This window comes from Festucalex cinctus, chromosome 15 (genome assembly GCF_051991245.1).
Source record: "Festucalex cinctus isolate MCC-2025b chromosome 15, RoL_Fcin_1.0, whole genome shotgun sequence".
In the NCBI taxonomy this organism is placed as follows: domain Eukaryota; kingdom Metazoa; phylum Chordata; class Actinopteri; order Syngnathiformes; family Syngnathidae; genus Festucalex; species Festucalex cinctus.
In genome coordinates this window covers 27,192,890-27,211,517 of record NC_135425.1, presented here as the reverse complement: position 1 = coordinate 27,211,517, position 18,628 = coordinate 27,192,890, and the positions used below count along the sequence as shown (strand labels likewise).

The window sequence follows — 18,628 nt, the reverse complement described above, 5'->3', positions numbered from 1 at the left end:
TCCAAGCTAGCAAGAAGCTTGAAAGTCTTGATAACGATGAGGGAGACATCAGACATGAGAACAATGTCGTAAAGTAAACGACGAGTTGATGACTTATTGTGAAGGAAAGTCATCACGTGATGACATTTATTATTGTGAAGGAGTTGCTGTAACTTTTTTGTTTTTTTTTTGCTTCCTGTCCTGCTCGAATTTTCTTTCGAAAGTGTCCCGTAGCGCGCTCGTGAGTTTCCGCTTCTACTTACTTACTAATGACTTTTTTTTTTTTTTGACGCCGCTCACGATTACGGATGCCGACGTGCGGCGTGACGTCACGGGGAGGCGGCCCAATCAGCGCGAAGGAGTGGAAGATTGGCTCCAGCTGGGCTGTCACTTTTGCCAACTTGTTGAAGGAGGCCTCATCTCCTTCTTCTTGCTTGTCTCCAAACGCCCCAAAACAAAATAAAAAAAACCATCCCACCCCCCCGCCCCCTCCCTACCCCAGCCGCGGCGGGCGGTCGCTCGCTCGCTCGCTTTTGGCGGGCCGGGGCGGCGCGGGCAGACTTTGCCCCTGTCGTCGGCTCCGCAGGCTGTAGCGGGCGATGTTCGCGGCGGCTCCCGGGATGATGATGCAGGACGCCTCGTCCCGCCTCGGCGGCGGCGGCTTCTCGCCTCCTCCTCCTCCTCCTCTTCCTCTTCGCCTCACGCCCCCACTGGCGGCCCTAAGCAGCATGGCGGCCGACGTGAACGGCAGCCCGCAGTCGCAGTCGCAGTCGCAGCCGCGGCCCGGCTCCCGCTCCCAGTGTCAGTCGACGCAGTACCCGGCGTACCCGCTGGCGCCCGCCGCCGCCGCCGCCGCCTCCGCCGCTTCGTCCCCGGCCACCAGCTCGCCCTCGTCGTCGCCGGGCCTCAAGTCGTCGGGCCTCGTGGGCTCGCCGCCGCCGCCGCAGCTGTGCTCGTCGGCGACGCCCCACGGCATCAACGACATCCTGAACCGGCCCCGCGCGGCCCCTTCCGCGGCCTCCCTGGGGGTCCTGGGCGCCCTTCAGCAGCCGCGCTTCGGCGGCGGCGGCGGAGGCGGCGGCAGCCTCAGCCCGCCGGCGCCGGCGCAGGCGGCGCCGCCCTCGGCCGGATTCTACTTCTCTCCCGCGGCCGCAGCCGCCGCCGCCATGGTCCGGTACCCGATGAAGCCGCTGAGCGAGTTGCCCGGCAGGACCCCCTTTTTCTGGCCGGGGGTCGTGCAGGGGGCGCACTGGAGGGACGCGCGCTTCGCCTGCTCGCCGCGTGAGTCTGCATGGCCTCTCACTATTATTATTATTATTATTATTATTATTATGATGACGTTTTTTTATTATTATTTTATAGACTTGTTGAGGAAAATGTTTTCAACACTCATTTGAATGATTTCAGATGACATTCAATACATTTTCTTTTGAAAGCTTTTACAAATAATGAACAGAAAAAGTTACTGGTGACGAAGTTTGTCACTAGTTGTATGGACAAAGATGATCTTTATTTATATTTGGATAATTATGATGTAGATCGAAAATCTTTTCACGCTATTTTTGTTTTTTATTTAAAAAAAATGTTGAATTAAAAAAAACGATGTGTTTGAAGGAACGTCTGTTCGTTGCAAACGCAAGTGATGATAAATATATATACATATATAAAAAATATATATGCTATTTAAAATTATACTGATTATGATCAATAAAAATTACTTTCATAATCAAACGACAATGTTGTAAATAGCTAAAGTAAGTATTTTTTTCTTTCATATTTATGAATTCTGATTTGTTTTGACAGCTGCTTTTGAGAAACGATTTTACAATTCTTATTCACAATAAAATAATAATCATAATAATAATAATAATGTTTAATGTCATTTTTTGTTGTTGAAAAAAAACTGCTGCCCAGTGAGCAAAAAAAAGAATGAATGAACCGAGAATGGCGATGAAACACTTTCTCACATCTTAATGAGTCATAATCATAACGGTGGTTTATTAAAAACCTAGTGGGCAAAAGAACGGGAAAAAATTCACCATCAATAGCGACAAATAATTGATGATGATAATAATAATAATAAATTGTTTTTGTGATGCACTTCACATTTCCAAAAAAAAAAATGTCAGAAGGTGCTTAAGGTGGAAAAATATGTTTTTGCAAATGTGAAGAATTTCTGATGTTTTACACGTTTTTCATCCAAAGTTAGTAATTGATGAAGCGTGCTGAAACTAGTTCCTCTTCATCAAAATGTCGTTGAGGCAATATTTCATTCGGGATGATGATGATGATGATGATGATGATCGTCTTTGATTAATGTTTGTGTTCCTGTTTGATGTCGTTGTTTTTGTTTTCAGAGCAGAGTTGCGTGCTGGTGGAGGGCAAAGACGGCAAACGCAAACACACGCGACCAACTTTCTCCGGCCAGCAAATTTTCGCTCTGGAAAAAACTTTTGAACAAACCAAATATTTGGCGGGACCCGAACGAGCGAGACTCGCCTTTTCTCTGGGGATGACCGAGAGTCAAGTCAAGGTGAGCCGGCGACGGAACACTCGAGTCGGAAATAAGCATTCAAAAGAAAAAGAAAAAGAAAAGAAAAGAATAAATGGCCTCCATGCAGGCCTGCATGTGACAAATTCACAAATGAAATGTAGAGATTTACATTTGATTATTATTATTATTATTAGGATTGTACAAATGCATCAGTGTTTGTCAGATTTTGATGTCGTGGTGCACGACATCAAAATATTATTGTTATTATTATTAGTATTATTATTAGGATTGTACAAATGCATCAGTGCTTGTCAGATGCATGACATCAAAATAATATTAAGATTTTTGTTATTATTATTATGATTGTTATTATTATTATTTCTTTATTATTTTATTATTATTGTACAAATGCATCAGTGTTTGTCAAATTTTGATGTGGTAGCACGACAGTCCAATTATTATTATTATTATTATTATTATTATTATTATCATTCATAATTATAATATAACATCATAAGCTCCAGCACCCTTGTGAGGAATAAGGCGTTAAGAAAATGGATGGATTTATTTATTTTTTTTACATCTAAAGCAATCCACAAACTCTCGCTATGGGAAAAAAAAAGTATTTATTTATTTATTTATTTTTTATTTTCCCCATTTAAGCCAAATATGTCACACAGGTGTGCGTGCTTGTGCGTGCTTGTGCGTGCTCAGGTGTGGTTCCAGAACCGTCGCACAAAATGGCGCAAGAAGCACGCGGCCGAGATGGCGTCCGCCAAGCAGAAGCACGACTCGCAGACGGAAAGGTTAAAGGTCAGCACGGACCTGGACGACGACAACAACAACGACGAGGACGACGACGACGACGACGACGACGACTACGACAAACCCTTGGACCCCGACCACGCCCCCCGGCACCACCGCCGCCACGAGCCGCCCCACCTCAACGGCCTCCTTCACAAGCACGCGCTCGTCGTCGTGCACGCGCCCGAGCGAGGCGGCTCCTCCTCCTCCTAAAAACTCAACAAAACAAAACAAAAAAGACTTTTTCAGTTCGTTTGGCTTGTAAATACTTTTGGGACTGTAAATAGGAACACGTCCTCTTTTATTAATTATTATGATGATGATTGTTATTCTGACAAATATTCTTATGCGTGTACAGACACGTGAACGCAACACGTGGATTTAATTTAATTCATGTAACGTCAGCACTTTCACTCAATAAACAGTCTTTACTATACGACCAACTTTATTATTATTATTATTATTATATACAAAATATGATGATTATGTTATTGAATCACATGACTTGCGTTCGTAAACAAAAAACTGCTCAATGACATGATTTAAAAAAATAAAATAAAATTACACAATTATTCAAAATGAAATATGCTTATCGAAAAACATGGGCTGTGTCTCGTTAGCAAAAAAGTTGCTGAAATGTATTTATTTTTTTCGACATTTTTATATTCTCAACCCCCCCCCCCCCCAAAAAAAAATAAAAAATAAAAAAATAACACTGATGTTAATAATAATGATGATAATAATAACGAAAGTTTGAACAATTATTGACGCCCTGCTGACGTCATCAGGTCACGGGCATGAAAAGCAAATTATTGATTTTTAGAAAAAAAATTTTTTTAATGAATTTGGACAAAAGTGGCCGCCAACGCTTTGAATTCCGATGACGTCATTGCCATCGCATTTATAAAAAAATTAATAAAATTATAAAATAAATCAATAAAAATACAAATAAATAAAAAAAATCATGACAATACACGGATAGAAACATTTAGTCTATGACTGTTTTTAATTTATTTACATTCAATAAGAAACGCAACATTAATATTGGAGCCAATATTTTGTTGAATATAACTTTGCCTTTTTTTTTTTTTTTTTTTTCCTCAAAAACGTTTGAAAGAAATTGTTCGCAAAATGGCCGCCGCTCCTTTTCTCAAATGATACAAACAAACAAACAAATGTTTAATATCTGTGGGAGTTTCATAAAACGTCTTGTTGGCCTTTTAACGATGGAAAAACACAATAAATTGTGACATGAAATATGGAAATGAAACAAAAACGTTGACATTTTAAATCGAAAATTCTTATGACAAAAAAAAAAAAAAAGTGTTGTTATTGACTTGATTGGTTGCCACCTGTTAGCGGTTGGCGAATGTGGCACCTGTTGGCCATTTGTTGTGTGGGCGTGTCCTGACTCTTATCTTGCCTTCATTGTTGCTTTTGTGTGTATCTTGTCACACGATGGCTCGGCCCCGCCCCCTCCTCCTCCTCCTCCTCCTCCTCCTCCTCCCTCACCCCGCGCCGTGAAAAAGTGATGGATGGCGTCGGCGGCGTTCGCGGTCGCGGCCCGCGGGTGACGGATGGACGGCGGGGGGGCGGGGCTAAGTAATGAAAGGTCAGCGCGAGTCTTTTGTGCGGCTGCTGGCTATTAAGCGTTTAGCCGCCGCACTACAATAACCTGTTAGCGCGGCCCTAATAACGCCCTCAATCATCTTTTAAAAGTCACGTCAAGGCGCCGAGCCCTCGTTTATCTTTATGTAAATCATCAAGCGCTTTTTTTTTTTTTTAGCAAGACGAGACACAAACACAGCAGCGGGCAACGGGTGAAGATAAAGTAGGCGGTGACGTTAGGACGTGGGTGGGCGGGGCAAACACCCAGGAAGTGATAGCGAAACATTTGGCGGTGGCCCCGCCCCCTGCCCTTCACCGCCAAGCAAGACGCTAACATGGTAAGACGTTAAAAATACTAACAGATAGTGACAGTTTGTTGTGACTCGTTGTGGCAACAAAAGTCAAGCAGCCCAACGGCGTGTTTTTGTTTTTGTGTGTTTAGTGTCTACGTGCGTTTGCGTATGTTGGTTGTGTGACGTGTGCTATTTTTTTTTGTACCTTTCTAAGTGTATTTTGTGTTAGCAATGTTTTCTTGTCTTCACATTTGTGATTGTGCGTTGATGTTTTTGTTGTGTGCGTTTGTTTTGCGTGGCACATGCTAACGTGATGCTACGCTAGCGACATGCTGCAGTGCTCACAAAAGTATGCAGTATAAATGTATCTTTTCATCATCAAGACATGCTAGCCCCATGCTAACAGCAAGCTAAAATGCTAATTAGCACTTTTTTTTTACTTGGGCAAATGAAGTCCATTAACCCTTTCGTTGACAACATGCGCTAAAGTCACATGCTAAAGTGACGCACTCGCGTCAGACGTTAGCATCGCATCCGTCAGGCTCAAATGCTTCTACTGTAGAAAAAAGTCAAAAGTCAATCCGCTGAGATGACGAAAAGAGGCTAGTTTTTTTCTTCTTCTAGCATTAGCATTAGCTCCAAACATCTGGTGTCCTTTCTGGCGTGCCGGGGTCACATGACACCGGATGACATCACAGGTGCTAGCTTGCGGTCTGGCCGTATTGATCAGGCTGATCGCCGCTTTTAAAAGCTTTTTGGAGGAACTCTCACCTTTGACTTTTTGGCAAGAGGCACTCACCGGGATCGATAAGCCCCGCCCACGCCGCCGCCACAACCCGACCTCGTGAACTCGCGACCCGATGACCGACCGACCGACCGACGTTACTCGCTTTCTTCCCATCCTGACTGCTTCCTGGTTGCATGCGACCCACTTCCTGCCGCCGCTCGGCTACTTCCTGTGCGCTCGCTGACGACGTCGCCGTGTTGCCGCGGCCGCCGTTGGCGCCATCTTGGCATGCGGCATGACATCAGGTCACGCTTTGATTGGCGCAACTGATGCATCCTGGGAAATGGGACAACCTTGCGGTTGATGTTGATCACATCAAAGACTCGTTAGCATCACTAAGCTTTGTGTGAGTGTGTGAGTGTGTGTGCATTTGTGTGTCTGTTGGCTTATTTGTGGGTGTGTGCATGTATGTGAATGTTTGAGTTTTTTTTTTTTTTTTTTGGTGTGTGTGTGTGCGTGCGTGTGTGATTGTAATGCTAATGAGCGCCGAGGCTCCTGACAGGCATCCGTATCGCGGGATCAATGTCTCAGATGTCTTTGATTTGCTAAATGGAGGATTTAGAAGCTTCCGGAAGCTTTTATGGAAATTAAACCGGATTTTGGGGAGAGCAACATTTGCATCGGCCGCCCTCGCCATCATCAACAAAAAAATGGCTCTCAAAGGTCCCAATTAGCACTGATTGGGCCCAAACCACACCCCCTTTTTTGGCAGCGTCACGTGACTCCGCCCACACTTCACTACTATGTAGAAAAAAATGTAAAAAAAAAAAATCAAAAAGTGCAGATGATGCTCTTATCAAGAGCTGTTAATTTGTTGGCTTCAAGTTTAATTTAAAAAAAAAAATAAAATCATCGTTATTATCATCGTTTTTGGGAAACAAGGCCATTGTCATCCCCCCCCCCCCCCCCCAAAAAATAAAAGCTTTACAATAAATGGTTGTTAAAAAAGATCTTACTATAAATTGTTTAAAAAAAAAAAAAAAAAAAAAACGCCTTACTCTACATGGTATTTTTATTTTTTGTTTTTTAAATAAAAGCTTTACTATAAATGGTTGTTTTAACTTCTTCGTAAAAAAAAAAAAAGCACATTACTTTATCATTGTCCTTTACCAAAAAAAACAAAAACAAAAAAACAGCCTTATTCTACATGCTCATTTGTAAAAATATGATAAATGCCTGATTTTTAAATACTGTACATGGATTTAAAAACGCTTTACTGTACATGACCATTAAAAAAAAAAAAAAAAAAAAAAAAGACAGCTACTATAAATGGTCTTTTTTTGGGGGGGGGGCATTAATGAATTATTTTTTTAAATAGTAATAATAAAATAAACGTCTTACTCTGTTATTTTTTATTTATCTTACTACACTGACGTTTTAAAAAAACAAAACAAAACAAAAACGGCGCAATACATGGTCATTTAAAAAAAATGTCGCTAATGCTAGTTAGCATGTTAGCCTGAGGGTGAAAGTCGGGAAGTCATGTGACCAGCACTCATCGTATTGATGGCACGTTGCCGTGGTTACAAGGCGATACTTGCTGGCAGTTGGTGTTTCAGCGTAGCGAGTAAAAGGATGTCGGGGTTCAGAGGTCACAGCGTGTGTGTGAGTAAAAAAGGCAATGAATAAATGAGCGCCGCTAACAGGTTGTTGGTGCGTGCACAGCTGGCGGCACAAAAGAGCAAACGCAGATGGCGGCGGGCGAGTTAAAGGAAGTGGGCGGCGGCTTAGTTAAAGGGAAGTTGAGGCAGATGGTCCCGATGGTCCCCGGTGGTCTCGGCGGCGGCGGCGTGCTGTGGCGGGCGGGCGGGGTCTCGCTCATGTGGCAATGTTTACAAATGAGACAAAAGTGGCGGGCCACCGTTGTCGTGGCGACGGGCGCCAATCCGGGCTAATTGAGGCTAATGGCCGCTAATTGCGCCTCGCTTGCGCTCGTCAATCACATCGCGTGAACGACATTGGTTTTATTTTTCCTTTTCTTTCTTGTTCTTTTTTCTTTTTCTTTCATTTTCTTTCTTTTATTTCCTTTTTACTTTTCGTTTTTCCTTTTTCTTTTTCTCTTTTTTTCTTTTTTGTTATTCTTTCTTTTTCATTTTTCCTTTTCTTTTTCTTTTTTCATTTTTTTCTTTTTTCTTTTTTCTTTTTCCTTTTCTTTTTTCTTTTTCTTTATCTTATTTTTCCTTTTCTTCTTCTTCTCATTGTTTTTTTCAGCAACTTGAAGAGTTTCCCATTTTCTTTTTTTTGTTTTTTGTTTTCTTGTGTTGACTCATCAGTTGAACAACCAAAAGTTGCGTTGCTGTTGTCATATTGCAAACGTGGTCCAACGTGACGTTTTTGAACATTGAAAGTGGCTAGCACGCCGTTAGCCTAGCGCGTGGCGACTTGTACAGGACACGTCGGGCTGAAGGTCGCCCGGCACGGACGGACGGACGGACGGACGGACGGACGGACAAATTAGCATTAGCGGGCAGTTAGCAAAGGGCACTTTTTAAGTCAATTAGCTCGGCGCAATGTGATTATGACAAGCTCCGCCTCCCCGCTAACGACACGCAGCGCCGGATTAGCCGCCCATTAGCGTGAACGTGACAATTGGATTGGAAAGCACTCGAAAGCTTTTTCAGCTTTTTTTTTTTTTCAACGCTTGGCGTCCTGATTTGCATGCAACTTTTTTTTTTTTCTTTTTTGTGTCCACAAGGTCACCACAAAGGCAACAAACGTTTGTTTGTCCTGTTTTTTTGAAGCCCCGCCCCCAGTTGAAAAGCCTCCATTTGAAAGCCTCGTCCTCGTTTCAAAACAGCGAATTTTTAACAACCGAACCCCAATAAGGAAAAGTCACAAGTAATGCCCCGCCTACTTCCCAAAGCCAGCTGAGATAGGCTCCAGCACCCCCTGCGACCCTTGTGAGGAAGAAGCGGTCAAGAAAATGGATGGAATAAGGAATGGTAATAAGTTAATCATTTCTAAGTTGCCCTTTTGTGGTTGGATCAGGAGATGTCGTTGCTATTTGTGGGATTAAAATAATAATATCATTATATAAAAAACAAACAAATAAATACATAAATAAAATAAAATAAGTTATAGTAGTAAGTATGAGTTATATAAAATAATTTATGTAATAAGAAATAAGTCAAAATAAATGAAAAATGAATAAGTATTAATAGTAAAGTTATAAAATTCTATAATATACTTTATATAATAAGTAAAAATATTTAAAAAATAATAAGCAATAGTAAGTTATAAATTATATAGTTGTCAAATTAAATTAAAAATTAACAATTAATAGTTGTAAGTTATATAATTATATAATTTATATAAGTAAAAATAAATAAAAAAATAATAAGTAATAATAGTGCTAAGTTATATAATTATAAAATATAATTTTTTAAAAGTAAAAATACATGAAAAGTGCATAAGTTGAAAGCCTTAATTTTGTTCAAGAGTTCCGATTTCAAAGTAGGGTTTGAAAACAGGGATCAGAGTTGAAACGTCTTTCCAACTGGAGGCGGGGCTTCTAAAAATGGCCGTCAGGGTTTCAACACTAATTGAGCTTTGAAATCGGGAGACGTGCACGCGTGACGTCCTCATCGGACCGCCAGTGCAACAAAGGCAGCAGGTGTCATTGTTTCGCCAACACAGCAATCAATGAGCCAAAGGGGAGGGGCCTATTCACGCCTTGTCTGGGAGACGCGCACACAATTTCCCGCCAGGTCACAAGGAGCCACAGATGGGGTCGTCGGCACGCATCGGCGAGCGCGCGCCTCCAATTTGGGCGCCATCTTTTCATTAGCGCTCGTTCGCCGCTCACTTGATTAAAGATCACTCGCCGTGACTGCGACCGCACGCCGACGACGACGACGGCGACGCGACGCGACACGACAGGCCCGACACGTCGGAGCTGCGTAAAGCCCCCGACATTATTAATGGCCGCGCTCGCTAGCGAGACCCGCGTGTCGCTCGCCTGTCAGCGTGGCCGTAGCGGAGGGGGCGTCGCCCCTCCCGCCCCCCATTCGGGACCATCCGTCACTGTCGGCGCACGCCGAGTGATGAATGGAGCCGGCGAGCGAGCGAGCGAGCGACGTCAAACGGCGCCGCCCACAGGGGGCAGCACTCGCTCGCCCAGCGCCGCGCTTAATTAACGGTTCCCGGTCGCCGCGGCAACGGGGCTCATTTGAATATATGCAAAACGGGGGCGCCTGCCGGCGGCGGCGAAGGCGACGCGCGCGCCGTCGGGTCAGCGCCTCTTAATTAACGCGCCTGTTAAGCGGCGCTCGCTAATTAAGGAGCACGTGTTCGCGATGGAGCGCTAATTGACCAGTCGCCAAATCAATAAATACATGACGACAACTCTAAATACAAATATACATCTTTTGAAAATTATATCCAAAACGAACAATATAAATGGAAATAAAAAGAACAACAAATATTGATTTATTTTGAGTTTATGGAGGACCAAAACTGCCAAAATTCAAAATAAATAAATGACTAAAAGTGAACAGAAAAACAGATATAAAAAAAATATAATTTGAAAATATCCCAAAAAATAAATAAAATAATAAAAAAATACATTTTTATTTATTTATTTTATAACCGTTTTTATTTTCACTTTTAGTCCTTTATTTATTTATTTTTATTTATTTATTTAGTCGCTTATTTATTTATTTAGTCATTTATTTATTTTGAAATTTGGCTCCACCCCATATTATGGAGGACCAAAACTGCCAAAATTCAAAATAAATGACTAAAAGTGAAAATAAAAACGGATATAAAAAAAATATAATTTGAAAATGATATCCTAAAAAATAAAAATAAGAAAAAACAAATACATTTATATTTATTTATTTTTTATACCTGTTTTTATTTTCCCTTTTAGTCCTTCATTTATTTATTTATTTGTATTTATTTACTTATTTAGTCACTTATTTATTTATTTATTCATTTATTTATTTTGAATTTTGGCAGTTTTGGTCCTCCATAAGGGGTGGAGCCAAAATTCAAAATAAATAAATAAGTGACTAAAAAAAATATATAAATTATATTATATATTTATATTATATTTATTTTATTATTATTTTTTGTAATTATTTTTTATTTATTTTTTATTGCTATTTATTTATTTCATTTTTATTTATTTATTATTATTATTATTATTATTATTATTATTAGTTTTATGGTAGATGATCGTGGATTTATGACCTGAGCAATATATCGATAATCGTGTTATCGTTAACGTTAACGTGCGACATCAGCGTTTATTCGCAAAACCTGTTCTCAGAGCCAAAATATTTTATTTTTTTTTTTTTTGAATTTCTCGCATTTCCATTCAGTTTTGTTTTTCGCATTTCTTGACAATTTGACTGAAAATGGGTGGAAGGCGGTCGGTCATGCTTTGCTGCCACAGGGATTGGACGCGCAGATCGCTCGCATCGATGGAGGGGAGAAAAAAAATGGTCGTTTTGCGGTTGACCTTTTGACCTTTGAAGTCACGAGAAGGAATGTCTCGTGTCGCCCGCTCGTCAACGCACGCTCGAGCGACGTTTTTGTCGGCAATTTGTGCATAACGAAGGCGGGCGGGCGGCGTCGGCACGCGTGTGACACGTTATCAAACATTCATGTGACAATCTTCCTCATCGTCCACGAGGAGGCTTTCGCTCGCTCGCGTTCATATTCCGTCCTGAGTGAAAGTTCAATTATTCATCAGCTTCCTGTTCCTCATCGCTGCGACCTCTCACCTCTGACCCGACAACGGCTGCGCTTCAAACGCCGCATAATAGTCGTCGTTGTCATCTTCATCATCATCCTCATCATCATCGTCATCATGGTCAGCGGCATCGAAAAGTTTCGTGTTCTCGTTTGGAACGATCGCTCAAATGTTGCTGATTTCAATCATGCAATTGAAGTTCAGGTCCATTTTTTATATATTTTTTTTTATTAAATAATTATAATTAAGCAACTGATGATTAACCCCCCCACCCCGACCCCCCATTGACCAACACAAGTAATTGAAAAATTTGAAGTGGTTTATTAGAATTATAACTAAGTTTAACTTACTCAAACTGGTAATTACTTAAAATTAATAAATCAATTTACTTGATTCATAAAATTGAGGAATCATATGTATAAATGTACAAAAGCTATTTATTTCTACAAAACTAATGTGGTATTTTGTTTTTATTTTTGACTTGAATAATAAATTGCTTATTTCATGAAATTAATGAAATTGCAAAAAAAAGTAAAAACATCCATCCATCAAAAACAAACAAACAAACAAAAACAGTTTAATAAAAATAATTTATTGCAACAATGGAATTTGTTCAAAATTTTCTGCATAATTAATGCAGTTGTAATTAAATAACTTATTTAATAAAGAAAATAAATATATATATATATATATATATATATTTTTCTTTATAGTGTATCAGGTATAATTTCTGTTTTACAAAAATATTTATATTTTTATACTTAATGAGATAAATAAAAAAATATAACTTATTTAATAAAAATATATTTCTTCCATATTAAATATTATATTATATTTCCATATTATATTTCTTTTATCCATCCATAAAAAAGTTTACTATAAATAATTTATTGCAACAATGGAATTTATTCTAATTTTATACATAATTAATGCAATTATAATTAAATAACTTTATTAAATATTTAATAAAGAAAAAAATATATATATATATATATATATGTATATGTATATGTATATGTGACCGGCTCTGGTCAAAGGATCCACATGTGCAAAAAAATGGAGATATTGATATATTTGAATTCTGCGCTTAATTCCCTTGAAAATGAAATATAATACATGGATGGAGCTGACAAATGGACAAAGTTTCAGCAGTTTTAATGTTGGAAAGTTGAAATTGCGAGTTTTGAGAAAAAGTTTTGCTACTTGCATCAAATTTCAAATGTCCATAGCAACCAGGACCTTAGCAACAAGATATCAACCTGAAATTTTCAGGAAGTGTTCAAATATCAGCGGAAAGTCAATTTCAATAGCAGGCAAGGTCAGCGTCCGACATTTGAACCCTTTTGGAACTTTGACCTCTCAACAGATGAAATCAGCCTCAATTTTGAACATCACATTCAGCAAACAATTCATTTGCTGACGCTTTGGTTGTATGTATGGAAAAAAATATGGAAAGTCCTTCTTGAAAATGTATCGTACGTGTATGTGGCGAGTGTAGCGCGCGCGTGGACTTTTTTTTTTTTTTTTGTGCGGGTTGTAGGACGCGTAGTTTTGTGTGATGAATGTGCAATTAAGGAAACGTTGATGTACGTGCGTGGGTCGCCATAGTAATTGTAAAGGAAGTCATATGCATAAAATTAATTATGCGGCGCAATAAGGCCCATAAATCAGGACGCCATCAATTCCGGCGGGAAAAGCTTGCGGCGGGGCCCCCGCGGCATCGAGCGATGCGCGGGAGACCCGCCCGCCCGCTCGCGAGGGTTCAAGGGAGAAAAAAAAAAACGTGCGGGATTTCTCGCCTTCTTTTTCTTCCCAATCAGGAAAGTCATCGCTCGTCTTCAAACAGGAAATGAACTTTTTTTCCTTCATTTGGATTGATACGCAGCGTCGCACTTCCTGTTTCCCGTTTGCCGCCACGCGACCGCCGGTGTCGGCGCGACGAACAACTTAATGAAGCTCGTTAAGCGCGTCGTAAATCCAAGAGCGACTCGGCGGCTTTTTCACAGCTGCGCCATAAACATCATCGTTAGCTTTTATTTTGGCTGGTTTCCTCGTTAAACTTCGACACGATGATGCTGCCGACGCGGGAATGTAGCGCTATGCTAATGACACGCTAATGGCGCCTTCATGGACAATTGTGACCCGCTGCATGCAACAGCTGCAAACTGACGCGAGCACAACGTCATCGTAACGTTAGCATAATGCTAACAACTGACCGCTGGCATTGGCACAATGCTAATGCAACATTGCCGTAACGCTAATACATTTCCAAATACAATGTTCTGGTACAACATTAGCAAAATGCTAACACTGCGTTAGCACAATGCAACATTGCCAGACTACTAACAAAACATTGGCACCATGCTAATGCAACTTTAGGACTTTTTGCTAACAACATTAACACAATGTGAACATAAATTTAGCATAATGCTAACAGAACAATATCACACTGCTGGTAGAATATTATCACAATACTAACAGGACAGTAGTACAATGCTAGCTTAACATTAGTGTATTGCTAACATAGCATTAACATAATGAAATTGTGTTAAGGTTGTTAGCATTTGGCTCTAGCTTTACACAAATGCTAACAACATTAACACACAATGCTAAAACATTAGCAGAATGCTGAACAAATACCAGCATTATATTAGCAACACACAGGCACAATATTGGCACTAATTGCCAAATATTATCAAAATGCTAACACTGCATTAGCACAATGAAATATTGCCAGAATACGAGCACAATATTGGCACCATGCTAATGCAACTTTAGGACTATGCTAACAGGACATTAGCACAATGCTAGCACAATTGCTAAACATGAGCAACATGCTAGCACCAAGTTCTCACAATGTTAGCATAGTACTAGCATAAATGCCTTATTGTTATCTATGACTAACATTTCAACAATATCAGGCGATGGAGCAGAAAGAACAAACGCTGGCGACCGATCACGAGGGTACGGCGACCAATCGTTCCTCGCAAGTGTAACGTTTGACATCGGAAGCGCGCGTTTGCGGCCCGCCTGGGAACCGACTCAGATGTCCTCGCGACCCGCCGCCGACACGCCGAGCGTGACGCCGGTGGCGTGTCGGGAAATGACACGCGTGTCAAGGCATGACCTGCTTTCCCAGCCCCACTTTGTCTCCTTTGATGTCAAGGCGCCGTGTCACTTCCTGCCTGCGACTTGCCAAAACTTGTCCAAATATTACAATTGGCCTTCAACGCCGCCTTTGGGCTCTGCCGCCATGTGTGCCGCCAAGCTGTGTAAACCGCGCGCACGCCTTCGTGGGAAAAGCGGCGCGGGGCGATGTGCGGCTAACGCGGTTCATGTGCTGGGGCGTCATGTGACCGCGCGGCAACTTTTTCTCAGCATTCAACACGGGATGTGGGAGGTCGCGACCCCCGCGCTCGCTCGCTCGCTCGCTCGCCCCCCGTCGGCGGCCGTGAGGCGTGTCGTCATCAAACGCTAGCATAACAGTGCCGCTAACCGCGCTAGCGCTTGTTGTTGTTAGCATCAAAGGCCAAGGAAGACATTTGGTGCGCAGCTAACCGATACAATTAGCCAACGGTGTGTGTGTGTGTGTGTGTTTCTGAATGTGTGTGCAGTTTTGTGCTCGTGTGTGTTTGCACTAGGCTAATATAATACAAATGTTGGAATGATGTTAGCATGATTCCAACATAAACTGAGCACAATATTAGCATCGTGTTAGCACTAGGCTAATGCAAATATTGGAATAATGTTATTCATTTTGTGAATAAAATAGTTTTTTGTTACTTTTAGTAACCTTGATAAGTACACGCAAACGCGCTGCCCTTGACGAAAGTGGTTGTGAGTGACAGGCGGTGGCCCCTCCCCCTCAAGCCTGAAATGGTAGTGGGGGTGGGGGTGGGGCTTGTCTAAGAATCTCTTGAAGCCCCCCAGGGGGCTCGTGAGTGAGTGGGACGCCCCTCCTTCATCCGCGCGAGCGGCGATTAGCAAACCGTTAAAGGACGTTTAGCGACAAGGCTCGGCCAGGAGGTCTCGTGTTTATGATGTCATCGAGCCCCCCCAGAGTGATGGAGGCGGGAACTCGTGGTTCTCCTGATGGCTGCCAGAGTGCCTCGTTATCCGCTCAGCTGCTCACGTCGCCGCTTTGCGAAAGCGACTTTGAGCGTGTGCGCGCGTGACCTTCAAGTGAGCGTGTAGGTCAGAGACGCGTGCGGCCGTCAGGTGCGATATGGCGGTGGCGGGACACGCGACGAGAGCCGAGCGGGGCTCCCGGCGGACGCAAAGCCCGATGGGGCCCGATGGGGCCCGATGGGGCCGACCTGTCCGACGCGGCGTCGGTGTTGATCGGCGTGACGGGAAGGAAGTGGCGACAGGCGGCCATTAAGCGCAAACCGCCACTCGCCATTTGACCTTCATGCGTCAACACCAGCGTTAGTTCGGCCTTTTATAGTTTGGCAATTTTCATTTTAGTTTGGCTTTTTTTGGCTTTTAGTTACTTTTAATTAAGAGCTAAATTTTAAATTACATTTCATTAAATAATAATACATGATTATTTATAGTAATAATAATTAATCTCATTAATTATAATTAAATATATATATATATATTTTAAATACATAAAAAATAATTAATCAAATTGATATTAATGAATTTCAATTTGAATACATAATTTTAATTTCATTTTAACGAAGAGCTACGAAACATTTCCCAGCCGCTGTTGTTGTTTTGGTAACAGGATTATAATAGTTTTAGAAATTTCATTTTAGTTTTTTTATTTTATTATTATTTTTTTTTTTGTCAGTTTTAATTTAGTTTTCAGGCTGGTTCTGTTGGTTTTTTATTAGATTTAGTTATTAAATTAATGCATAGTTTTAGTTAGTTTCAGTATGAGTTTTAGTTTGAAAAAAGTGTGTATTACTGTGCACAATATTAAAAAAAACAGCATGGGAGTGATGTCATCCGAAGGTGCTTTTTTATTGGCTGCTGCTCGATGATGTCACTTTCAAAAGTCCTTATTCCACTTAATAATATCCAAATAAATGTATTTGAAATCACATTTCAAAATCATCCCCAAAATTCAATTCATGACCAAAGACGAAAACAAAGGACAGTTTTGCTATCATTAGTTAGTTTTGTAAACATCAAATGTAGTTTGTTAGTTTTTTTTTTATTTTTATTTTGTTCACGAAATTGTTTTTTTGTATTTTTCTTCCTTGGTTTTAGTGACCTCAAATAACCTTGATCAAGACAGCTGATTGCGTCATGTGATCCACGACATCCATGTAGCATGTAGCATGTAGCATGTAGCATGTAGCATGTAGCATGCGGCCACTTGAGCGTGACGAGCTTGACGCTAAAGTCACTCGGCAAAGCGATGACGTCATTGGCAAACATGGCAGGGGCGTGTGACCCGCGCACACGCGCATCGAACTCACTTGTGTGCGAACGCTGCCGAGCGTGTGCGTGATGTTTAGCGCGTGTGCGCGGACGGATGGAGTGTGCGTGTCAGAGGTTGCGTGTTGTGTATTCTGTCTAGTCAATAATAAAGTGAAGGCTCGTGCTGCGCAGAAAGTTAATGAGCGACCTTGCAAAGTCGTTAGCATCCCCGCTCAAACGTGCACGCACACACATCTCGACGGTCACCGCTGGCCGGGAGCCCAAGGGAGTCCCGGAGATCAGGTGACGGCGCCAAAAGCAGCTGACCGCGCAAACCAAAAGTGTTGACGCCGTTCGTGGGAACAATTGTCGGGACACGTTCAAGTGACACTAAATATTGTCACTTTTATATTGAATTGATTTATTATTATAATATTGATCATTATTTACATATCAATATCGTGATATTTTTCTGACGATCAATTATCGATACGCCAATGCAAGTATGGCCACATTTGTAGTTAATATACAGCCACGAGAACGGCTCCATTGTTGATGACTTAGTGAGCAATTACTTGGCGGGCCACAAGGGGGAGCCCTTCATAAGAGTGGCGGGAAAATGGACACAAATCTTCAGGCGAAAAAGATTTATCAGCTTTGACTCCTTTTGCATACGTTTCGATGACAAATGTGGATTCTATCTTCAATTTGAACATTTTAAAAAACATTTCTGACTGAGGTCTGACTTTGAAATCTGTCAAAATTCTGACAATTAAGTGAGAATGCTGCCAAAGGGTGACAGGAAGTACAAGAAAAAAAAAAGGAAGTCGTTGCGTGCAGCGAATGGCGTGCGTGTGCGCGCACGTGTGTTTAGTCGTGTTGTGAAGGAGACAAATGTCGTATTGAAATGGGCTTGGCGCAGATTGTGCAGGAAGTAATGAATTCCTACGCCGCCGCCGCCGCGTGTGTGCGCGCGCGCGCTCGCGCGTGCGTGCGTGTGCGAGCGAGCGAGGATGAAAATGAAATTAAATGTTGCCTTCATCTCCACAACGGCGCATAAATCAAAATGTGGATTAGCATGAGCGCCCGCCGACAAAAAACACGCCTAGAACACGCCAACACCCCCCCAACGGGAGGCAGGCCGCAAAATGCAACACTACAGAGATGTGGATACACATATATTGTACATACATATTTCAGGTACATATGGATGTGAACACACAAGCTACACACATGTATAATTTGAAATTTGAAATATAAAGTCAACAAATTTTTGTCATTATCATTTATTAGGTTATTACTGTGGTATTACTATGTTATTACTTGTTATTACTACATCCAAGTTTTTGTTGACTTGTGTCAAGAGTTGCGTGGAGTTAATGAGACCATCGAGAGGGGGGGGGGGTTAGTGGTGTGACGTGCAAGATGAATGACGATCCCTGCAGACCACACGCTAACACGCTAACAACGTGTTCTAATGTTGACTGATGACAATTAATCGACACGCTAGGCACCACAGCGGCACATAAATCAAAACGTGGATTAGCATGAGCGCATGAGATGCAGAGCGCACGCTAACACGCAAACGTGTT

General features: G+C 41.6%; 2 protein-coding genes across 6 annotated transcripts in view; both read left to right on the top strand.

The window, feature by feature from the left end:
* The first annotated feature begins 298 nt into the window (after positions 1 to 298).
* On the top strand, positions 299 to 3,716 carry nkx6.1 (NK6 homeobox 1). Of its 2 annotated transcripts, none has more exons than XM_077497494.1 (3): positions 299 to 1,260; positions 2,337 to 2,512; positions 3,154 to 3,716. In XM_077497494.1, the coding sequence occupies exons 1-3, from the start codon at positions 579 to 581 to the stop codon at positions 3,562 to 3,564; spliced, it is 1,269 nt and encodes a 422-aa protein (XP_077353620.1). In that variant the 5' UTR covers positions 299 to 578; the 3' UTR covers positions 3,565 to 3,716. The 2 variants fall into 2 exon arrangements, with proteins under 2 accessions (XP_077353620.1, XP_077353621.1); XM_077497495.1 differs by having other exon boundaries at positions 311 to 1,260; positions 3,188 to 3,716.
* A 1,129-nt stretch (positions 3,717 to 4,845) lies between these two features.
* abraxas1 (abraxas 1, BRCA1 A complex subunit) overlaps positions 4,846 to 18,628 on the top strand; it is a 25,212-nt gene continuing 11,429 nt past the window's right edge. For 3 of the 4 annotated variants that reach the window (XM_077496781.1, XM_077496780.1, XM_077496778.1), the window contains exon 1: positions 5,202 to 5,223. The gene's annotated coding sequence lies outside the window, so the exon portion shown is untranslated. Of the gene's footprint in view, positions 5,224 to 18,628 lie in introns of all 4 variants that reach the window. The other variant, XM_077496779.1, reaches the window with a different exon arrangement.

Coding starts and splice junctions, on each gene's coding strand:
- nkx6.1 (XM_077497494.1), top strand. CDS start 579: ATGTTCGCGGCGGCTCCCGGGATGATGATGCAGGACGCCTCGTCCCGC. Junction 1,261..2,336: donor GCGCTTCGCCTGCTCGCCGC/GTGAGTCTGCAT, acceptor TTTTGTTTTCAG/AGCAGAGTTGCGTGCTGGTG. Junction 2,513..3,153: donor TGACCGAGAGTCAAGTCAAG/GTGAGCCGGCGA, acceptor TATGTCACACAG/GTGTGCGTGCTTGTGCGTGC.